Source organism: Monodon monoceros, unplaced genomic scaffold, assembly GCF_005190385.1.
Source record: "Monodon monoceros isolate NGI ecotype Baffin Bay Population unplaced genomic scaffold, NGI_Narwhal_1 Super_Scaffold_16, whole genome shotgun sequence".
Taxonomy (NCBI): domain Eukaryota; kingdom Metazoa; phylum Chordata; class Mammalia; order Artiodactyla; family Monodontidae; genus Monodon; species Monodon monoceros.
Window position 1 is genome coordinate 73,362,358 of NW_021703772.1, and position 18,056 is coordinate 73,380,413.

General features: G+C 41.6%; 1 protein-coding gene across 1 annotated transcript in view; it reads left to right on the forward strand.

Annotated features, from left to right (window-relative positions):
• Positions 1-18,056, forward strand: part of ACVR1 (activin A receptor type 1) — a 126,714-nt gene that overhangs the window by 95,173 nt on the left and 13,485 nt on the right. The window contains exons 6-8 of the mRNA XM_029225033.1: positions 567-666; positions 4,509-4,655; positions 14,725-15,000. Of these exons, the coding sequence (XP_029080866.1) occupies positions 567-666; positions 4,509-4,655; positions 14,725-15,000 (523 nt within the window). The remainder of the gene's footprint in view (positions 1-566; positions 667-4,508; positions 4,656-14,724; positions 15,001-18,056) is intronic.

Below are 18,056 nucleotides of genomic sequence, written 5' to 3' on the forward strand. Positions count from 1 at the left end.
CAGTCTGAGGACTCAGATGGCCACTGGAGTCTTTACAAGACAAACAACATTAGAGTCATTTGGTTCTTATTCCTAATTTGTTTGTTCCTTATTAGAGTTCCTTGGCATGTCAACTAAAGTGCATCCTTTGATAGGTATTCTGAGCAGGGCCGAATATGGTCAATTTTGCTCAGCTCTTGGACTTGAAGGCCTTCGATTTTTGCTCCATTTTCTCTTCTAGCTACTGTTTCCCCTTGGGCTCAGCCCTGCATGTTGGACTTTTTAATTTACATCTTTGACTTTGTCCACTCAGCTTCTTTCTTTATATATTTTCTTCTAAAACTCTGGATACAAGAAAGGACTACTCATCCCTCAGGAAAACCTATCCCATATTAGGGAAAGGGCTAGCTTCTGGTTTTCCTAAGAAGTGAGACCAGTTCTTCCTCCAGTGGGGCTTTCCATGCACACGAACGGGCCATGTGTCCAAGACCACTGCCTCCATGCCAGTTACACCCACGTGCACGCTCATACTCTAACCTGGGAGCAGTTCCTCAATACTTTCTCTTTCTCCTTGTTTTGAACCGCAGGATTTATTGGATCATTCGTGTACGTCCGGAAGCGGCTCTGGTCTTCCTTTCCTGGTACAAAGAACAGTAGCCCGTCAGATCACACTGCTGGAGTGTGTTGGTAATTCTTTTTTCCCTTTCTTTGCGGGTTATGTGCCGTGGTTCTAGAAGTAGGATGGACCTTGGAAAATCTGCTTCGTGTTGCCTCTTGCTTGTTAAACGTCAGGAGATGTGAGGTAGCCATGTGGTAGTATGCCTCTAATCTGTGACTTGTGTTGGAGCACTTGAACTTGGTGAAGTTCTTGTCAAAGAACTAGTATCCACTAGGCAGGATACAGAGTGCCCAGTCAAAAGATTTCAGTTTTAAGTAGACCCTTCCGGATGATGGGAATGCTTGAAAATGAACTAACATGGCTGCTCCAGACCACAGGCATTGGGGAATCTGAGGTAAGTCGGCTTTTGGACAGTAAACTTGATTATTGTAATTTTATACTTCCTCACTCTTCCCCTGCCTTAAAAAAAAATGAAATAAATGTACCAAAGCTACCCTTCATAACTGCTTTATTTAAATAAGAGCTGTGTACATTTCTCTGTGGCCTCTCACATTTTTTCCCATATTGGAACATATTTGTATAGAGATATAATCATAGTGTGTGTATAATTGGTCCCTGTTTTCAGTTTTAAGCTCACACACATTTTCATGTATTTGTACACATCACAGGTATTTTGAAGATTATGTAATTGTCTATTGCGTGATAACTTTAACAATACTGTTTGAAAAATGTTTTGCACATGTTGCTTCTTTTGAGTACGCAGAATAAATTTCTAGGAATTGGGGTTCCTGGGTCAAAATCTGTGACTTTTTATGGCTTGTCTTATATATTGCCGGATTGCCCTCTAGGAAGGTGGTGCAAATGCTTTTTTCTTTAAAGTCCTGATTTTTATTAGTTTTAGTTTTATGAGGTGGGCATTTGCAAGTCACATGACAGTTTTCATTAATTTCTCCTTTAGATGGCATGCAGGGATGGCCACAGTAGCAATGATGGATTAGAAACATCTCCATACTCTCCTGGTTCTCCCAGTTTTGGGGGGCTGGCTTTGCAGCTCTTGCCGTATCATCTTTTGCTTTTGGGAGGTGACGGGCCAACATAGGCTGCCTTCACCACTTGGCTGCTATCCTCTGACTTTTCTTCCTGTTTTCATGGAAACCAGGACACCCCCAAATGCAGTAGTGGAAGGGGGTGGCGGGCAGAGGTAGTAGAAGTGACTGCCACCTTCAGGCACACAGGTGGCCAGCAGGAGCCTGTTGCCTTTTCTCTACGTCTGTAGCTACTGCAACTGTTTCTCAACTCCAGCTTCATGCTTCTCCTCCACGGTGGACTGTGCGTAGAGAAACTAAAAATGGAAAAGCCCCCAGTGTGCTCACTGCTTACAACCAGAGTTGTCCTCTTGTACCAGCTAACATCCTATTTGATTATGAACAAGGGTACCTGGGTAGGGGTAAGAAGTGAAGGGGGACATTACCCCCCATCCTCCTGTCCCATGGCCACTCACCATTCAGAGAGAGAGCAGCAGCTCTCATGACCGGTCCTCAGAGATGGACCCCAGAGTCCAAAGGGCAAAATAATACTGCACCTTTAAAAATGCATACTGTTTCCGGTTGTATAGATGTTCTTCAGCATATTTTGAAATAGCTTATGTTCAGTTATAGCGTTTTATTGGCTCAGTGCTAAAGAGCCGTGCCTTTCAGTTGCATCTAGTTGGTGTTCATGTAGTACAGGCTTGAATAAAAATGTATGTAATGAACTGTTCGGATGTTACCATTTTTGGTTGAAAAACATGAGAAGTTGGACTAGATCCGTTGTTACAGATGGTGATCAATGAATCTCCAAATTTTAGGTGCTTTAGGGGACCCCCCCCCCCGTTTTGGGTCTCCATGGCCAGGACTTTTGGGCAGCTCTTCTTCTGTTTTCAGGGACTTCTGCATAAGGTTGCATTTGCAAAAAGCATTTGACAACTTAACAGCCTTTGAAAACCATTTAAGTAGGTTTCTGTTTCAATTCTGTCTACTTACGCTGACATCTATCTCTGTTTGCTCTAAAACAAAGGATTTAAGGCAACTGTATAGTAATGTCCACAATGCTCTGGGATATTTTTCTCTCCTTCCTAATGAGAATATGAGGACAAAGGGCAAATAAAGATACAGAATGGAACCAAAGGCAGGAATAGATGAGCCTTCTCTTTTGTAGCAGTCGATTTTGTAGATCTTAGCACTAGCCTTCATCTTAAACGACAAATGCTGGGCAATTGCTATGACTTTATTCCAATTAATCCTGCACTAAATACTATTTTTGTGACTTGACGGTGGCCCACAAAAGACCACTTACTGGCTTCATTTAACGCTCTTTTGGGTTAGTCACTGGTATTTAGCAGGGACATTGCTTGTCGTAAGGGAATCTAGATTGAGCAGTTTTGATTATGTCCAGACATAATCTCCTGGACAGACGTGCTTTCTCTCTCCATGTTTGGGTTCTCAGCAGCTCAGTTTTCCAGCAAAGAGCTGCATTCCTGTATGTATAGGTGGTGCTGCAGCAGCTTATTACCAGCTGGGATTCCCAGCAGCCACCTGCCTTGGTAGGAAGCCCCGCTGCCCTGCAACTCGTATTTCCTGCTGCATCGTTTTCCAGGTGCCGCGTCTGCCTTTACCTTGATCATACCCCGTGTTGATCCCCCCAGTCTCGCGGTAATTCCCTCCTCCTCCCAACCTCCCTGATCACCTACCTGTCATTAAGGAGAAAAACGGGAGCAGACATAATCAAAACATAATCAAGGGCTTCCCTGGTGGCGCAGTGGTTGAGAGTCCGCCTGCCGTTGCAGGGGACACGGGTTCGTGCCCCGGTCCGGGAAGATCCCATGTGCCGCGGAGCGGCTGGGCCCGTGAGCCATGGCCGCCGGGCCTGCGCGTCCGGAGAGGCCACAACAGTGAGAGGCCCGCGTACTGCAAAACAGAAAAAACAAAAACAAAACATAATCAAAACTGCTCAATCTAGATTTCCTTACGATAAGCAATGTCCCTACTAAATACCAGTGACTAATCCAAAAGAGCATGTAGTTGACAAGCTGACAGTTGTGCTGGGGCTGCAGGAGGGGGCACGAACTCCTCAGATCAGATCACAACTCGTCACCATTTTTTGAAAATGTTTTCTCCAAGTGGCCTTTTCAGTGCCACCCACTTGTGGCATCACAGGGACTGTCTTGCAGGCGAACACCCATGACCAGTGTCAGAAATCGGGACTGTTCTGGGATTATGTGTTTAAGACCTTGCAAATCCTCTTTTGAAATATATCCTCCGCCAAGAAATCCTTTAAGGACGGCAGTGGCTGTCTGTCGATCTCCTACACAGCATTGCTCTGTGTGTGTGTGCGTGTGTGTGTTAATCCTTCAGAACACATATCTCAAACTCAGTGATCTCTTTTGTGAAAAATATAAATGCATATGTAAATTCACAAATGCGGACTCTTAGAAAATGCCGATGTTGATCCTTTATTAAGGGAAGGAATCAAGTAAGTTACTCAGTTAAGCCCCATACACGCTTTTTGGCTTTCGTCAACACTGAAATCTAATAATCTGTACCATTTTCTAAGTTTCACTAACTTTCATGTGCTTTTACAAACCATACGCATTTCATACCTTTTCATAGAGGAATGTAAAGGTAAACTTTGTAATTAGCAGCCCATTGTACAGATGCAGATTCCGAGAGTGTTTCATTCGATAGCACAGTAGGGTGGCCGGGAGGGGCAGTTTCCACCTTATTTTTGGATGTCTTTACAGGCAAAAAGTAGTGGTATTTATACCCCTGGGTTGTGTTTTTCCATGGGAGGGGTTAAGAGTTGCTAGCATGAAGTTCGTTGGCTACCTGTCCTGTTCTACTGTCCAAGGTCACCTCTGTGTTGCTTTCCACAGGGAAAGGCAGGTATGGTGAGGTGTGGAGGGGCAGTTGGCAGGGGGAGAATGTCGCTGTGAAGATCTTCTCCTCCCGGGATGAGAAGTCGTGGTTCAGGGAAACAGAGTTGTACAACACTGTGATGCTGAGGCATGAAAATATTTTAGGTAAGTACAAAATTTATAATTTTTTTCTAGGAAGAAATAATTGCCTGCCTTTGCCCTCTCAGATTTGGTGTGTCTGAATTCGCAAGTCTCTCCTAAATGGTGACATAGGGACCATCAGCATTTATACGCTGTTTAATTTTCTTTCCACATGAATTGCTTGTGTTAAGTCTGCGAAGAAGCTAAGTTTGAAGATTCTCTGGATGATGAAAAGGAAATCGTTATTGCTAAGTCTTCCTCTGCAGGTTGTTACTTAAATAACAAAAACTTGCCCCATATTGTTCACTTCAAGGCTTCCTCTGTAGTTCTGCTTACCCCACCCTTTTTGAATATTTATTACTTGAATCAAACTAAGAAAGATCTTTGGACGATTTCCTAGAGATTCATAGCTCCCAGGGATATCGTAATTAAATGCACATTCCTTCAAACAAGGCATCGTTTTTAAAGCCCAGATTTAGAGAAGGATTTAGCATACATTTTAATTTGGAAACTAAAGCTTGGAAACATTTGTGAAATATGTGAAGAGCCCATTGAAATACTGCTATGGAAGTATAAAGGGTTAGAATATTCCTTTAGCCCGCTGACTTCTTTGTTTTTGAAAAGTTTTTCTACATGTGTTTATACTAATACATATATGATGAATGCTGCCTGGGGTGCTTCTTTAATAGTGGCTATAAAGTTTCTATAGAACTGGACTATTTATAGGATAGTGTTGGCCACTGCATGGCTATGGGATCAGGTCTGGCTTATAGGAAGGCCACTGCCAGAATTTATTTCTATTCCAGTATTGCCAGTTTAGTATTAAGCCTGAGTCAGGTTGTCTACAAATCATGGTTTGACAGTTGTCCAAAGGTTTGCTTTAACAGTTTGGTGGTATGTTCCATCTCAGACTCGTCTCAGTTGCTGTTGTCATTTTCTCCCCTGCCCTTCCCCCTTGGGCTCTCACCATCACCTAGGCCTCCTCACTTGTATCGTTGCTATGGGTCTCCCCTCTCCAGTCCATCTTGCCACACTGAATTATCTTCCACTGGGGAGCTGAGACACTTCTGCTCAGAGTGTCTTTGATGACTCCCACATCGCTTGCAACATTTATGACTTCTGAGCCTGGCATTCCAGACTCCCTATTTTGGGGTCCCAAGAGGACTCTGCTACTTCCTGTACAAATATGCCCACGTGCAGTCAGTTCCAATATTTGTCACTCCTTGGGATTGCCCTTGAACATTCAGCTGTCTGTGTCTTCATTCATGTTGCTCTTGGTCACCCACTATCCCCATTCCACCCTCTACCCACTCCTTCCTTCATCAAAACTTCTTAGTTCCCTTCCAGACTCTCCCAAGGGATTTACTTGGGCTTTTCTGCACTCCTGCACTTTTTACCTCCTGTATAACTCTTATCGTGACCGCCTTGTATTGCAGTTAGATGCATGTGTGTTAACAACAACAATGACTGTAGTTACTGTGCAGTAAGCACTGCTTTGTGTCATGCACATTTTCTCATTTAATCTTCACCATGACCGTAAGAGGGCAGATATTCTTATTTTCCTGGTTGTAACTGATAAGGTAACGGAGGTACAGAGAGGTTAACATCACCCAGCAGGTTAAATAATGGAGCTGAGAACCACACCGGATGGTCTAACTCTTAACCACATGGTAGTTAGCTCATGGAATTGCTTCTTAGATTCTAGAGTCATAGTGTGAGGTGAAAATTCATCTACAGTCAAAATTACCTTTAAATGTCCCAATATTTCCTCTGACACTGGAACAGACTGAGGTTGGGTAACAGATAAACCACTGGCTGTGTTGAAAGTCAGGATGGGAAAAAAAAAAAAAAAAAAAAAAAGTCATGATGTACAAGAAGTACTTATCTTTAAACAGGAGAAGTACTCTTTTTTTTTTTTTTAACATCTTTATTGGGGTGTAATTGCTTTACAATGGTGTGTTAGTTTCTGCTTTATAACAAAGTGAATCAGTTATACATATACATATGTTCCCATATCTCTTCCCTCTTGTGTCTCCCTCCCTCCCACCCTCCCTATCCCACCCCTCCAGGCGGTCACAAAGCACCGAGCTCACCTCCCTGTGCTATACGGCTGCTTCCCACTAGCTATCTACCTTACGTTTGGTAGTGTATATATGTCCATGCCTCTCTCTCACTTTGTCACAGCTTACCCTTCCCCCTCCCCATATCCTCAAGTCCGTTCTCTAGTAGGTCTGTGTCTTTGTTCCTATCTTACCCCTAGGTTCTTCATGACATTTTTTTCCCTTAAATTCCATGTATATGTGTTAGCATACGGTATTTGTCTTTCTCTTTCTGACTTACTTCACTCTGTATGACAGGCTCTAGGTCTATCCACCTCATTACAAATAGCTCAATTTCGTTTCTTTTTATGGCTGAGTAATATTCCATTGTATATATGTGTCACATCTCAGTAGAAGTACTCTTAACGGGCAGGTGCACGTACTCTGAGAAGCACGTGGGGTCTGAGACTCACTGAAGGAAGGGCATGTTCAGGCAGCCCCTCTCTTCTCATGGGCTCATGGGCTTATGGGCTCATTGATCAAAACGCTCTAGATGTTGCCGTGCTATGCAAGTAGTCACTTTATCCATGCTCTTGAGTTAAATGACCTGTGATACCACTCCACTGTACACCCAGTACAAGAATTATTTCCACTGTTTTTGCTTTCACACCCAGTCCTGAGGACAGTTCCCTGCACGTGGTGGGTGCTTAGTAAATATTGATTAAATTGGATTTAATCACGCAGGAAATTTGAAAGTCACCTTTGCAGGATGATTCATGTGAGAGAAGTTAGGTTCCCTTAGTGTGATCACAGAAGGCAAAACATTGTCCACTTCTTATTACATAATGATCCACGGAAACTGCGGATTCATGAGATCTCGTTACTCTCATCATAATTACAGCTGTATGGGTTAATTTTACTGTGTAGTCGGTGCTCTTAGTTGAGACAGCTCGTAGAAATGTACCACCTTTTTTTTTGGTTAAACTTCTTTCCCTGCCTTAGCAGTTTTTTTGGATGTAGAGACTTTAAGGTTTTCTGTGACATTTTCTTTTCTATCAAAAGACTGTTTTGAATATCAGATCATGATTTCCCCCACCCTTGAGTATTGCTAACTCTAGCCCCCTCGAAATACATAATTAAATTACACACACGTATAAAATTATGGGCCCTCGTTGTTTATCCCCTCCAAAATGATATCTTTCCAATGACTAGTTTGGATTTCAGCTGTTCCTTCTGCTGTGTCTGGTGTAGAAGTCAGCAGATAAGTGAATGACGGGAGGCTCTGTTTGGTGGTTGGAACAGTGTCTGGGAGTTTGGGAAGCCAGTTTCTATTCTCAGCATCATTAGAGGCCCACTCTGTGACTTTGGGCCAAAGTTGTATGTTTCTGAGCATCCTTTTCCTCATGACTGAAACCAGGGAGTTTCAGTTAATATGACAATTTCACTCCAAAGTCTCATCTTACACTCTTTAAAAAAAAAAAAAAAAAAATGGTACATATGATATCACTTATATCTAAAATATGACATAAATGAACTTATCTATGAAACAGGAGCAGACTCACAGACATAGAGAACAGACTTGTGGTTGCCAAGGGAGAGGGGAGTAGGGGAGTTCAGAATTAGCAGAGGCAAACTAATGTATATAGGATGGATAAACAACAAGGTCCTACTGTATTGCACAGGAATATTCAAGATCCTGTGATAAACAGTAATGGAAAAGAATATGAAAAAGAATATATATATATATGCATAACTGAATCATTGTGCTGTACAGCAGAAATTAACACATTGTAAATCAACTCTACTTCAATAAAATAAATTTTTAAGAGCGATAATAGCACTAAAAGAAATGGTACAATATCCATTAAGCTGACCATTTTAATCATATAAGCGAGATTTAAGTACAGTCATATTGTGCAACCGTCACCACCCTCCATCTCCAGAACTGCCACATACTCTTAAAAGGTACTGCTTAACCATTTAATCAGTCAGAATTCCTTGAGACCAATTGGAAGTGAAGGAAACTACCTGAAAAAGATATTAAATTACAAACTTTGGGGCTGTAATTGAACCCAGGACTATTTTGAACTATAATAGTAACCAGCTACTCTTGAACACTTACTGTGTGGTAAGCATCATATGAAACATTCTACCTACAATAACTCTTTATTTTCACAGTAACCCTTTGAGATATAGGACGGTGCTATCCATATCTTATAAATGAGGAAACCAAGGTGACGATTTTATGTGACACATGTGGGATCACCCAGCTCAGGATGGTGAGCCGTGTGGATGCCCAATAGTCTGGCTCTGGGGTCCAACACTCTCAAGCCCTGTGCTCCCCAGCATGGTGGCCTCACTCCTCAGATATCAGAGCTGCCCAGCACCTGGTTCCCACGAGAGCTGCCAGTGAGAGGCTTACAAGGGCACTGCTTACCTCACTTAAGATTTGGGGTTTTATTTTCGTTTATGAGGCACCTGGGAGGATGACTTTGGCTGTTACGTAAGAGGCTTTTGCCCTTATCACGTTCTCTCAGTGTTATGAACACGTCCAATGGCTGGGCCAGGCTTCCAGTGTATGGGCACCTGTTCAGTCTCCACTAACAGTAGGGTGCTTTGACTCAAAATACAAAAGTCCCCTAAAAATGGTCTAGCATGTTGAAGCAAATGTAGTTGTACAATTCACACTTGAGTGGTAAATAGTTTTATAAAAAATCTTACTTATTTAAAAGTCAGTTTTCTTGAAGGTCTAGAGCCTAACTAACGGGACAGACAAAAATCCTTCTCTAAGAACTTGGGGACTTAGAGAAGGTGAGAGAATAAATTGTAGTTATTTATTTATTTAATCAATCACTCAGGGAACCTACCTCAACATAGTAAAGGCCATATATGACAAACCCACAGCCAACATCATTCTCAGTGGTGAAACACTGAAGCCATTTTCTCTAAGGTCAGGAACAAGACAAGGTTGCCCACTCTCACCACTATTATTCAAAATAGTATTGGAAGTTTTAGCCACAGCCATGAGAGAAGAAAAAGAAGTAAAAGGAATCCAGATCGGAAAAGAAGAAGTAAAACTGTCACTGTTTGCAGATAACATGATACTATACAAAACAGAATCCTAAAGATGCTACGAGAAAACTACTAGAGCTAATCAATGAATTTGGTAAAGTAGCAGGATACAAAATTAATGCACAGAAATCTCTTGCATTCCTATACACTAATGATGAAAAATCTGAAAGAGAAGTTAAGGAAACACTCCCATTTACCACTGCAACAAAAAGAGTAAAATACCTAGGTATAAACCTACCTAAGGACACACAAAAGACCTATACGCAGAAAACTATAAGACACTGATGAGAGAAATCAAAGACGATACAAACTGATGGGGAGATATACCATGTTCTTGGATTGGAAGAATCAACATTGTGAAAATGACTATACTACGCAAAGCAACCTACAGATTCAGCGCAATCCCTATCAAACTACCACTGGCATTTTTCACAGAACTAGAACAAAAAAATGTCACCATTTGTATGGAAACACAAAAGACCCCGAATAGCCAAAGCAATCCTGAGAAAGAAAAATGGAGCTGGAGGAATCAGGCTCCCTGACTTCAGACTCTACTATAAAGGTACAGTAATCAAAACAGTGTGGTTCTGGCACAAAAACAGAAATACAGATCAATGGAACAGGATAGAAAGCCTAGAGATAAACCCATGCACGTATGGTCACCTTATTTTTGATAAAGGAGGCAAGAATATACAATGGAGAAAAGACAGCCTGTTCAGTAAGTGGTGCTGGGAAAACTGGACAGCTACATGTCAAAGAATGAAATTAGAACACTCCCTAACACCATATACAAAAACTCAAAATGGATCAAAGGCCTAAATGTAAGGCCAGACACTATCAAACTCTTAGAGGAAAACATAGGCAGAACACTCTATGACATAAACCACAGCAAGATCCTTTTTGACCCACCTCCTAGAGGAATGGAAATAAAAACAAAAAGAAACAAATGGGACCTAATGAAACAAGCTTTTGCACCATAGAAAGCAAAGGAAACCATAAACAAGATGAAAAGACAACACTCAGAATGGGAGAAAATATTTGCAAACGAAGCAACTGACAAAGGATTAATCTCCAAAATATACAAGCAGCTTATGCAGCTCAATATCAAGAAAACAAACAACCCAATCCAAAACTGGGCAGAAGACCTAAATAGACATTTCTCCCAAGAAGATATACAGATTGCCAACAAACACATGAAAGGATGCTCAACATCACTAATCATTAGAGAAATGCAAATCAATACTACAATGAGGTATCACCTCACACCAGTTAGAATGGCCATCAAAAAATGTGCAAACAGGGCTTCCCTGGTGGCGCAGTGGTTGAGAGTCCACCTGCTGATGCAGGGGACACGGGTTCGTGCCCTAGCCTGAGAAGATCCAACATGCTGCGGAGCGGCTGGGCCCGTGAGCCATGGCTGCTGAGCCTGCGCGTCTGGAGCCTGTGCTCTGCAACGGGAGAGGCCCCAGCAGTGAGAGGCCCAGGTACCGCAAAAAAAAAAAAAAAACAAAAACAAAGTGCAAACGGTAAATGCTGGAGAGGGTGTGGAGAAAAGGGAACCCTCTTGCACTATTGGTGGGAATGTAAATTGATACTGTCACTGTGGAGAACAGTATGGTGGTTCCTTAAGAAACTAAAAATAGAACTACCATATGACCCAGCAATCCCACTACTGGGCATATACCCTGAGAAAACCATAATTCCAAAAGAGTCATGTACCACAATGTTCATTGCAGCTCTATTTACAATAGCCAGGACATGGAAGCAACCTAAGTGTCCATCGACAGATGAATGGATAAAGAAGATGTGGCACATATATACAATGGAATATTATGCAGTCATAAAAAGAAACGAAATTGAGTTATTTGTAGTGAGGTGGACGGACCTAGAGTCTGTTCTACAGAGTGAAGTAAGTCAGAAAGAGAAAAATAAATACCGTATGCTAACACATATATATGGAATCTAAAAAAAAAATGGTTCTGATGAACCTAGGGGCAGGACAGGAATAAAGACCTACATAGATGTAGAGAATGGACTTGAGGACACGGGGAGGGCGAAAGGTAAGCTGGGACGAAGTGAGAGAGTGGCATGGACATATACACACTACCAAATGTAAAATAGCTAGTGGGAAGCAGCCGCATAGCACAGGGAGATCAGCTCGGTGCTTTGTGACCACCTAGAGGGGTGGGATAGGGAGGGTGGGAGGAAGATGCACGAGGGAGGAGATATGGGGATATATGTATACATATAGCTGATTCACTTTGTTATACAGCAGAAACTAACACAACATTGTGAAGCAATTATACTCCAATAAAGATGTTAAAAAAATAAAAATAAAAGATGAATATCATGTGGTTTAAAGTGATAAAGCGGAAACATTTTTTGTGTGTGTGTGGTACGCGGGCCTCTCACTGTTGTGGCCTCTCCCGTTGCGGAGCACAGGCTCCGGACGCGCAGGCTCAGCGGCCATGGCTCACGGGCCCAGCCGGTCCGCGGCATGTGGGATCCTCCCGGACCGGGGAACGAACCCGTGTCCCCTGCATCGGCAGGCGGACTCTCAACCACTGCGCCACCAGGGAAGCCCGGAAACATTTTTTTTAACTGAAGTACAGTTGATTTACAGTGTTGTGCCCATCTCTGCTGTACAGCAAAGTGACTCAGCTATATACATACAGACCTTCTTTTTTATATTCTTTTCCATTATGGTTTATCTCAGTATATTGAATGTAATTCCCCGTGCTATACAGTAGGACCTTGTTGTAGCAGAAACAGTTTCTTTAGCAAGAATAAATAAATGTCTAAGTGCACATTTTGTTTGATATTATGGCCAGCTAAGGGTTCTAAGAGAATCAGCTTATGGGGAGACAGAGGCAGGTGGGATAACAGGGAAGAGTGAGAGACTAAGTCTGGCTGTGGGGACCAGCTTAGAGGAAGAGGGAGAAAGAGATGGGGATCAAGGTGTGGAAGTGTTATTCGGTTCACTTTACAGATATCCCACAGGTACAAATGTCAGATTGTCTTTCTCGAGTAGAAGCCAGCTTGTTTGAGGGCAGGACGATATGGTGGGTAAGAGTACGGGTTCTGGTGCCAGATTGCTGGGGACGGTTAGTGACCTTAATGTCAGTGATGTAATCTACCCCCTTCATGTGGTTGTTGGAGGATTGCATGTAGGATTTTTAGAACTGTGCCTGGCACATTGCTGATTCTCACTAATTATTAGCTGCTCCTGTTGTCGATGGTGATGATGATCCAATAGGGAAACGTTTCTTTGTTCCCAGAACTTTCCTATGCAAGGTATGGGGTATCAGAGCAGCTGGCACCAAATTTGGAGTTGGTAGCAACTTAATAGCTGTATGATCATTAGCTGTGTGATCCTTGGCACCTCCCAGCAGCAACTTCATCATGTGTGAAATGAGTATAATATTTATCTTTCTGGTCTACTGAGAAAAATTCCATGAGAAAATATTTGTGCAAGTGATATAAATTTTATATAAAGTACTTTATATAAAGTACGGCATGTCTATGTATTCTCCTTTTCCTTTACACTTTCACAAGTCATTTAATTCTTCAAGCCATATCTGTCTTTAAAAAAAAATCCCCTTGTATTTCTAAGTTCCAAATTTCACTGTCCATATGGGTGTCTATAAGGTATAGATCTGTAACGCTAGGAAAGCACCTCTGTAGCAGGAAAGACAGGCACACACATCACCATTTATTTCATAGGTTAGGAAGTGCCTCCGACTGCGAGTTCTTTCAGTGTGCTGAAAAGTCCCCTTAGAATGTCTAGAAAAATTTCTTCCTTCCTCTTTATCTACATCTTTCAATATCTCACTTTTTAAAAAAATAAAATTTTATTGAAGTATAGTTGATTTACAATGTTGTGTTAATTTCTGCTGTACAGCAAAGTGACTCAGTTATACATATGTATTCTTTTTCATGTTTACAGTTTATCACAGGATCAGTATCTCACTTCTTTTCAAGACGACTTCAGTTGTCACTTCATGATGGAAGCCTACTGTAACATCTAGTCTGAATTATTATGATTCCCTGCTCTGGGCTCCTGTTATCCTTTGCACATATATATTACAGGACTTTTCACATTATATCATACTTTTTCCATTTTAACTCTGTCTTCTTTTCTAGCCAACAAACACCATCATCTTGGTTTTCCTGTGTGACTGACAAAGAGCATCCTGGGTGCCTGTTATATTTGATAGGCTCCTTTTTTAATTGATGAATCAGTCACATTTAATATAAACTCACTCCTTGATTTTATAGCAGAGACAATCCAAAGAGCCCAAATGAGTTGCCTAATGTTATAAAGCAGATCACAGGCAGATCAAGACTAGAACACAGGTGTCTAGGTTCTAGGCTTTGCGTTCTTTCTGGGTGGTTGATGAATGATCTATGCCTGGAATGTCAACATGATAAAGGGTTTAACACTCTCATTATGGGTAAACACAAAGACATTATTTCTATCTGAATCTTTTTTTTTTTTTTTTTTGCCGTACGAGGGCCTCTCACTGTTGCGGCCTCCCCCGTGGCGGAGCACAAGCTCCGGACACGCAGGCTCAGCGGCCATGGCTCACGGGCCCAGCCACTCCGCGGCATGTGGGATCTTCCCGGACCGGGGCACGAACCCGTGTCCCCTGCATCGGCAGGCGGACTCTTAACCACTGTGCCACCAGGGGGAAGCCCCTTCTATCTGAATCTTAATGCAATGTAAGAAAAATTTCAAAGGATTATTTACAATGGAAATGAATATGAAAATTTCCTATTCACTAGCAGTGTCTTCTTAAGGTATAAATACATTATTTTTCTCTGTTGATGCCTCTGTAAACCTTCTTTTATGGCAGTTGGTAAGTTTAATTATTTTTTGTTATAGGTGATCTCTACTGTATGGGTCACTATTTCTGTATAGTAAATTAAGCTGTAATGTGAAATTCTCACATGTCTATTAATTTTGTTCTTGCTGTCTCCAGGTTTCATTGCTTCAGACATGACATCGAGACACTCCAGTACACAGTTGTGGTTAATCACACATTATCATGAAATGGGATCGCTGTATGACTACCTTCAGCTTACTACTCTGGATACAGTGAGCTGCCTGCGAATAGTGCTGTCCATAGCTAGTGGTCTCGCACATTTACACATAGAGATCTTTGGGACCCAAGGGAAACCAGCCATTGCTCACCGAGATTTAAAAAGCAAAAACATCCTGGTTAAGAAGAATGGACAGTGTTGCATAGCAGATTTGGGTAAATTTTTTAAAAATATTTTAAAATTACTGTTTTAACTTTTGTTGTCTTCTCTTGTTTAGCCAGGTTGCATCTTTTTCCCTCCAAACACTTTGTTATGAAAAATTTCAAGCGTGCAAATTGAAAGGGCTTCACGGTGAACACCTGTATATTTACCACCTAGATTCTCCCATGAACATTTTACTGTTATCACATATCCAGCCTCCATTTATCAGTACAGCTTAATCTTTGATACATTTCAAAGTAAATTGCAGACAAAAGAGCCCTTCCCTCCAGTGGCTTCAGCATACACACCAATATATCATTCACTGGAGTTCTTTACTTTTTTTCTCTTTTCAGGTAAAATTTATATTTCACATGAAATGCACAGATCTTAAGTACACACTCTCAGATTTTTGACAGATGCTGTAAAATCCAGATCGCTGTCAAGATACAGACCTTCCCATTACTCTAGAAAGTCACCTCGTGCTGGTTCAGTCCGTTCCTGCCCCAGCCCACCCTGAGAGGCAACCAGTACTGTTGCATTCTGATTTCACAAGCCTTACACAAAGTAGGTACACAATGAAATAACCTATGGAATGAATTTGTCTTAAAAATGGTTTATAAAGTTGTTCTGTAACCGAGGCAAAATTATCAATCAAAGAAAGAGGGAAAAAAAAAAATCCCCAAACTAATTTACCATTTGCCCTGCTGGCATATCTCATTCTTATGGTGTTAGGGTGATGCTTAATGTAGCTTTAATTGCATTATAAATAAGATTATTTTCATTTATAGTGGCATTCTCTATAAAGCCTATTCATCCTAGACCCCTAGAATATTGGCTGAATAATTATGCTAACGAGAGCTGAATTGTAATTTTGGTTATTCACTTCAGTGGACTACAGAGGATACTCACTCTCCTTGAATAAAAAATGGTTGCTCTTATTTTCATATCATTATAGTTATTGTTACATTGATAAACGTTTAGGCAGTGTTAGCTCTAATTACATAGATGATAAAATTGTTTTTAAACACAAGGGATTTGACATATCAGGAAAATTTCTTTCAAATAAATTTTTTTCAAATAAAATTTTTCTTTATCCCTTTTAAGTCCTTGTGTTCACGTTGAGAAATTATTTTACGGTGTTTTCCAAGTATAAGGAGGCGTGAAGGCGTGACCCTAACGTTTTTGTTGTGGTGTAGAAGACTTTTATGGCTGTGCCATGGCTTATGGAGCTAAGGTGATTTGAGTTTCCCAATTATTGACCCAGTATTTTTTTAATTAATAAATTTATGTTTGGCTGCATTGGGTCTTCGTTGCTGCACGCGGGCTTTCTCTGGTTGCGGCGAGCGGGGGCTACTCTTCGTTGCGGTGCGCGGGCTTCTCATTGTGGTGGCTTCTCTTGTTGCAGAGCACGGGCTCTAGGCGTGCGGGCTCAGTAGTTGTGGCTCGCGGGCTCTAGAGCGCAGGCTCAGTAGTTGTGGCACATGGGCTTAGTTGCTCCACGGCATGTGGGATCTTCCCAGACCAGGGCTCGAGCCCATGTCCCCTGCATTGGCAGGCAGATTCTTAACCACTGTGCCACCAGAGAAGTCCCTGATCCAGTATTTTTGTACAGGTTTTTTCATCTATCTTTTTACCTGCCCTAAGTGCTGACCTGCTTACACTCAGGGCAAGGGTGAGGGGCTTATTAGCAAGGGGGACTTCAGTGTTTGACACCGTGCCTTGAACGTCTCTATTGTTTGAAACTTTTATAATAGTGTGTTTATGTATTATTCATGTTACTAAAAGTCAGTTATGCCCACCTCACACAATTCTTGTAAGATTCAGAAATTTTATAAATGCTTGGTAAATAGTCATTCAAATGGTAGCTGCTGTTATAGTCCTGAGGCCAAGGGAAGATAGACAAATTAAGGCAGCTGTTGGTTTTGGTTTATGGGACTTGGGGGGAATTAGCAAATCCAACTAACTAATTATTTAATTACATTTATTCTGACCTATAGCTTTCCAGCTGGATTCACGGTTTCATACAGAAATCTGTGTTAAGGGGTCATTATTCAGGGAAGTAGAGTGGTAGTACAGGAAACAGCTCCTGTAAGACTGCAATTTATATTAATTTTTTACTTTATACCTAGAAATTAAGGATCACTTGTTAGAAATTATGTTCTACTATTAATACTGTAAAACTTCCAGTATTTTAGCAAAAATACCAGTATTGTATTTTCCTAACTTTTGATCACAGAAAAATTCAAGCATTAAGAAAGATTGAAAAAGTAGTATGATGGTCATTCATATCCACAACACCGAGATTCAACAGTTATTAAAATGTTGCCAAATTTGCTTTATTTGTATGTGGCTGAGTGTATATGTTTGCAAATTCATTTGAAAATAAGTTGCAGGGCTCCCCTGGTGGCATAGTGGTTGAGAGTCCGCCTGCCGATGCAGGGGACACGGCTTCGTGCCCTGGTCCAGGAAGCTCCCACATACCCCGGAGCGGCTGGGCCCGTGAGCCATGGCCGCTGAGCCTGCGCGTCCGGAGCCTGTGCTCCGCAACGGGAGAGGCCACAGCAGTGGGAGGCCCGCGTACCGCAAAAAAAAAAGAAAAAGTTGCAAAGTCACAACTCTTTACTACTAAATACTTCAAAGTGCGTCCCCTAAATATACTTCTCTTGCATAATCACAGTTTATCACACCTAAAAGTTATTGATTATGCTTTAATATTATTTAATAGCCATTTTTAAATTTTTCCAGTTTTTTCAAACAAGAATTGAGGCACGTTGCATTTGGTTGGTTTGTCTCTTTAGTTAGTGTAATAATTATGGATTACTGGGAAACAAATTACCTCTAAAACTTAGCAGCTTGAAATAACACAAATTTATTATCTCATACAGTCGGTCAGCAGTCTTGGAGCAACTCAGGTCTGTGGTTCTGGCTCAGGATCTGACAGGGGTAACAGTCATACCATCAGTCAGGGCTGCAGGCATCTGAAGGCTTGGTCGGGCCTGGGGGAACTTCTAGGATGGCTCACTCACGTGGCTGTTGATGGGAAGCCTCAGTTCCTTGTCATGTGGTCCTG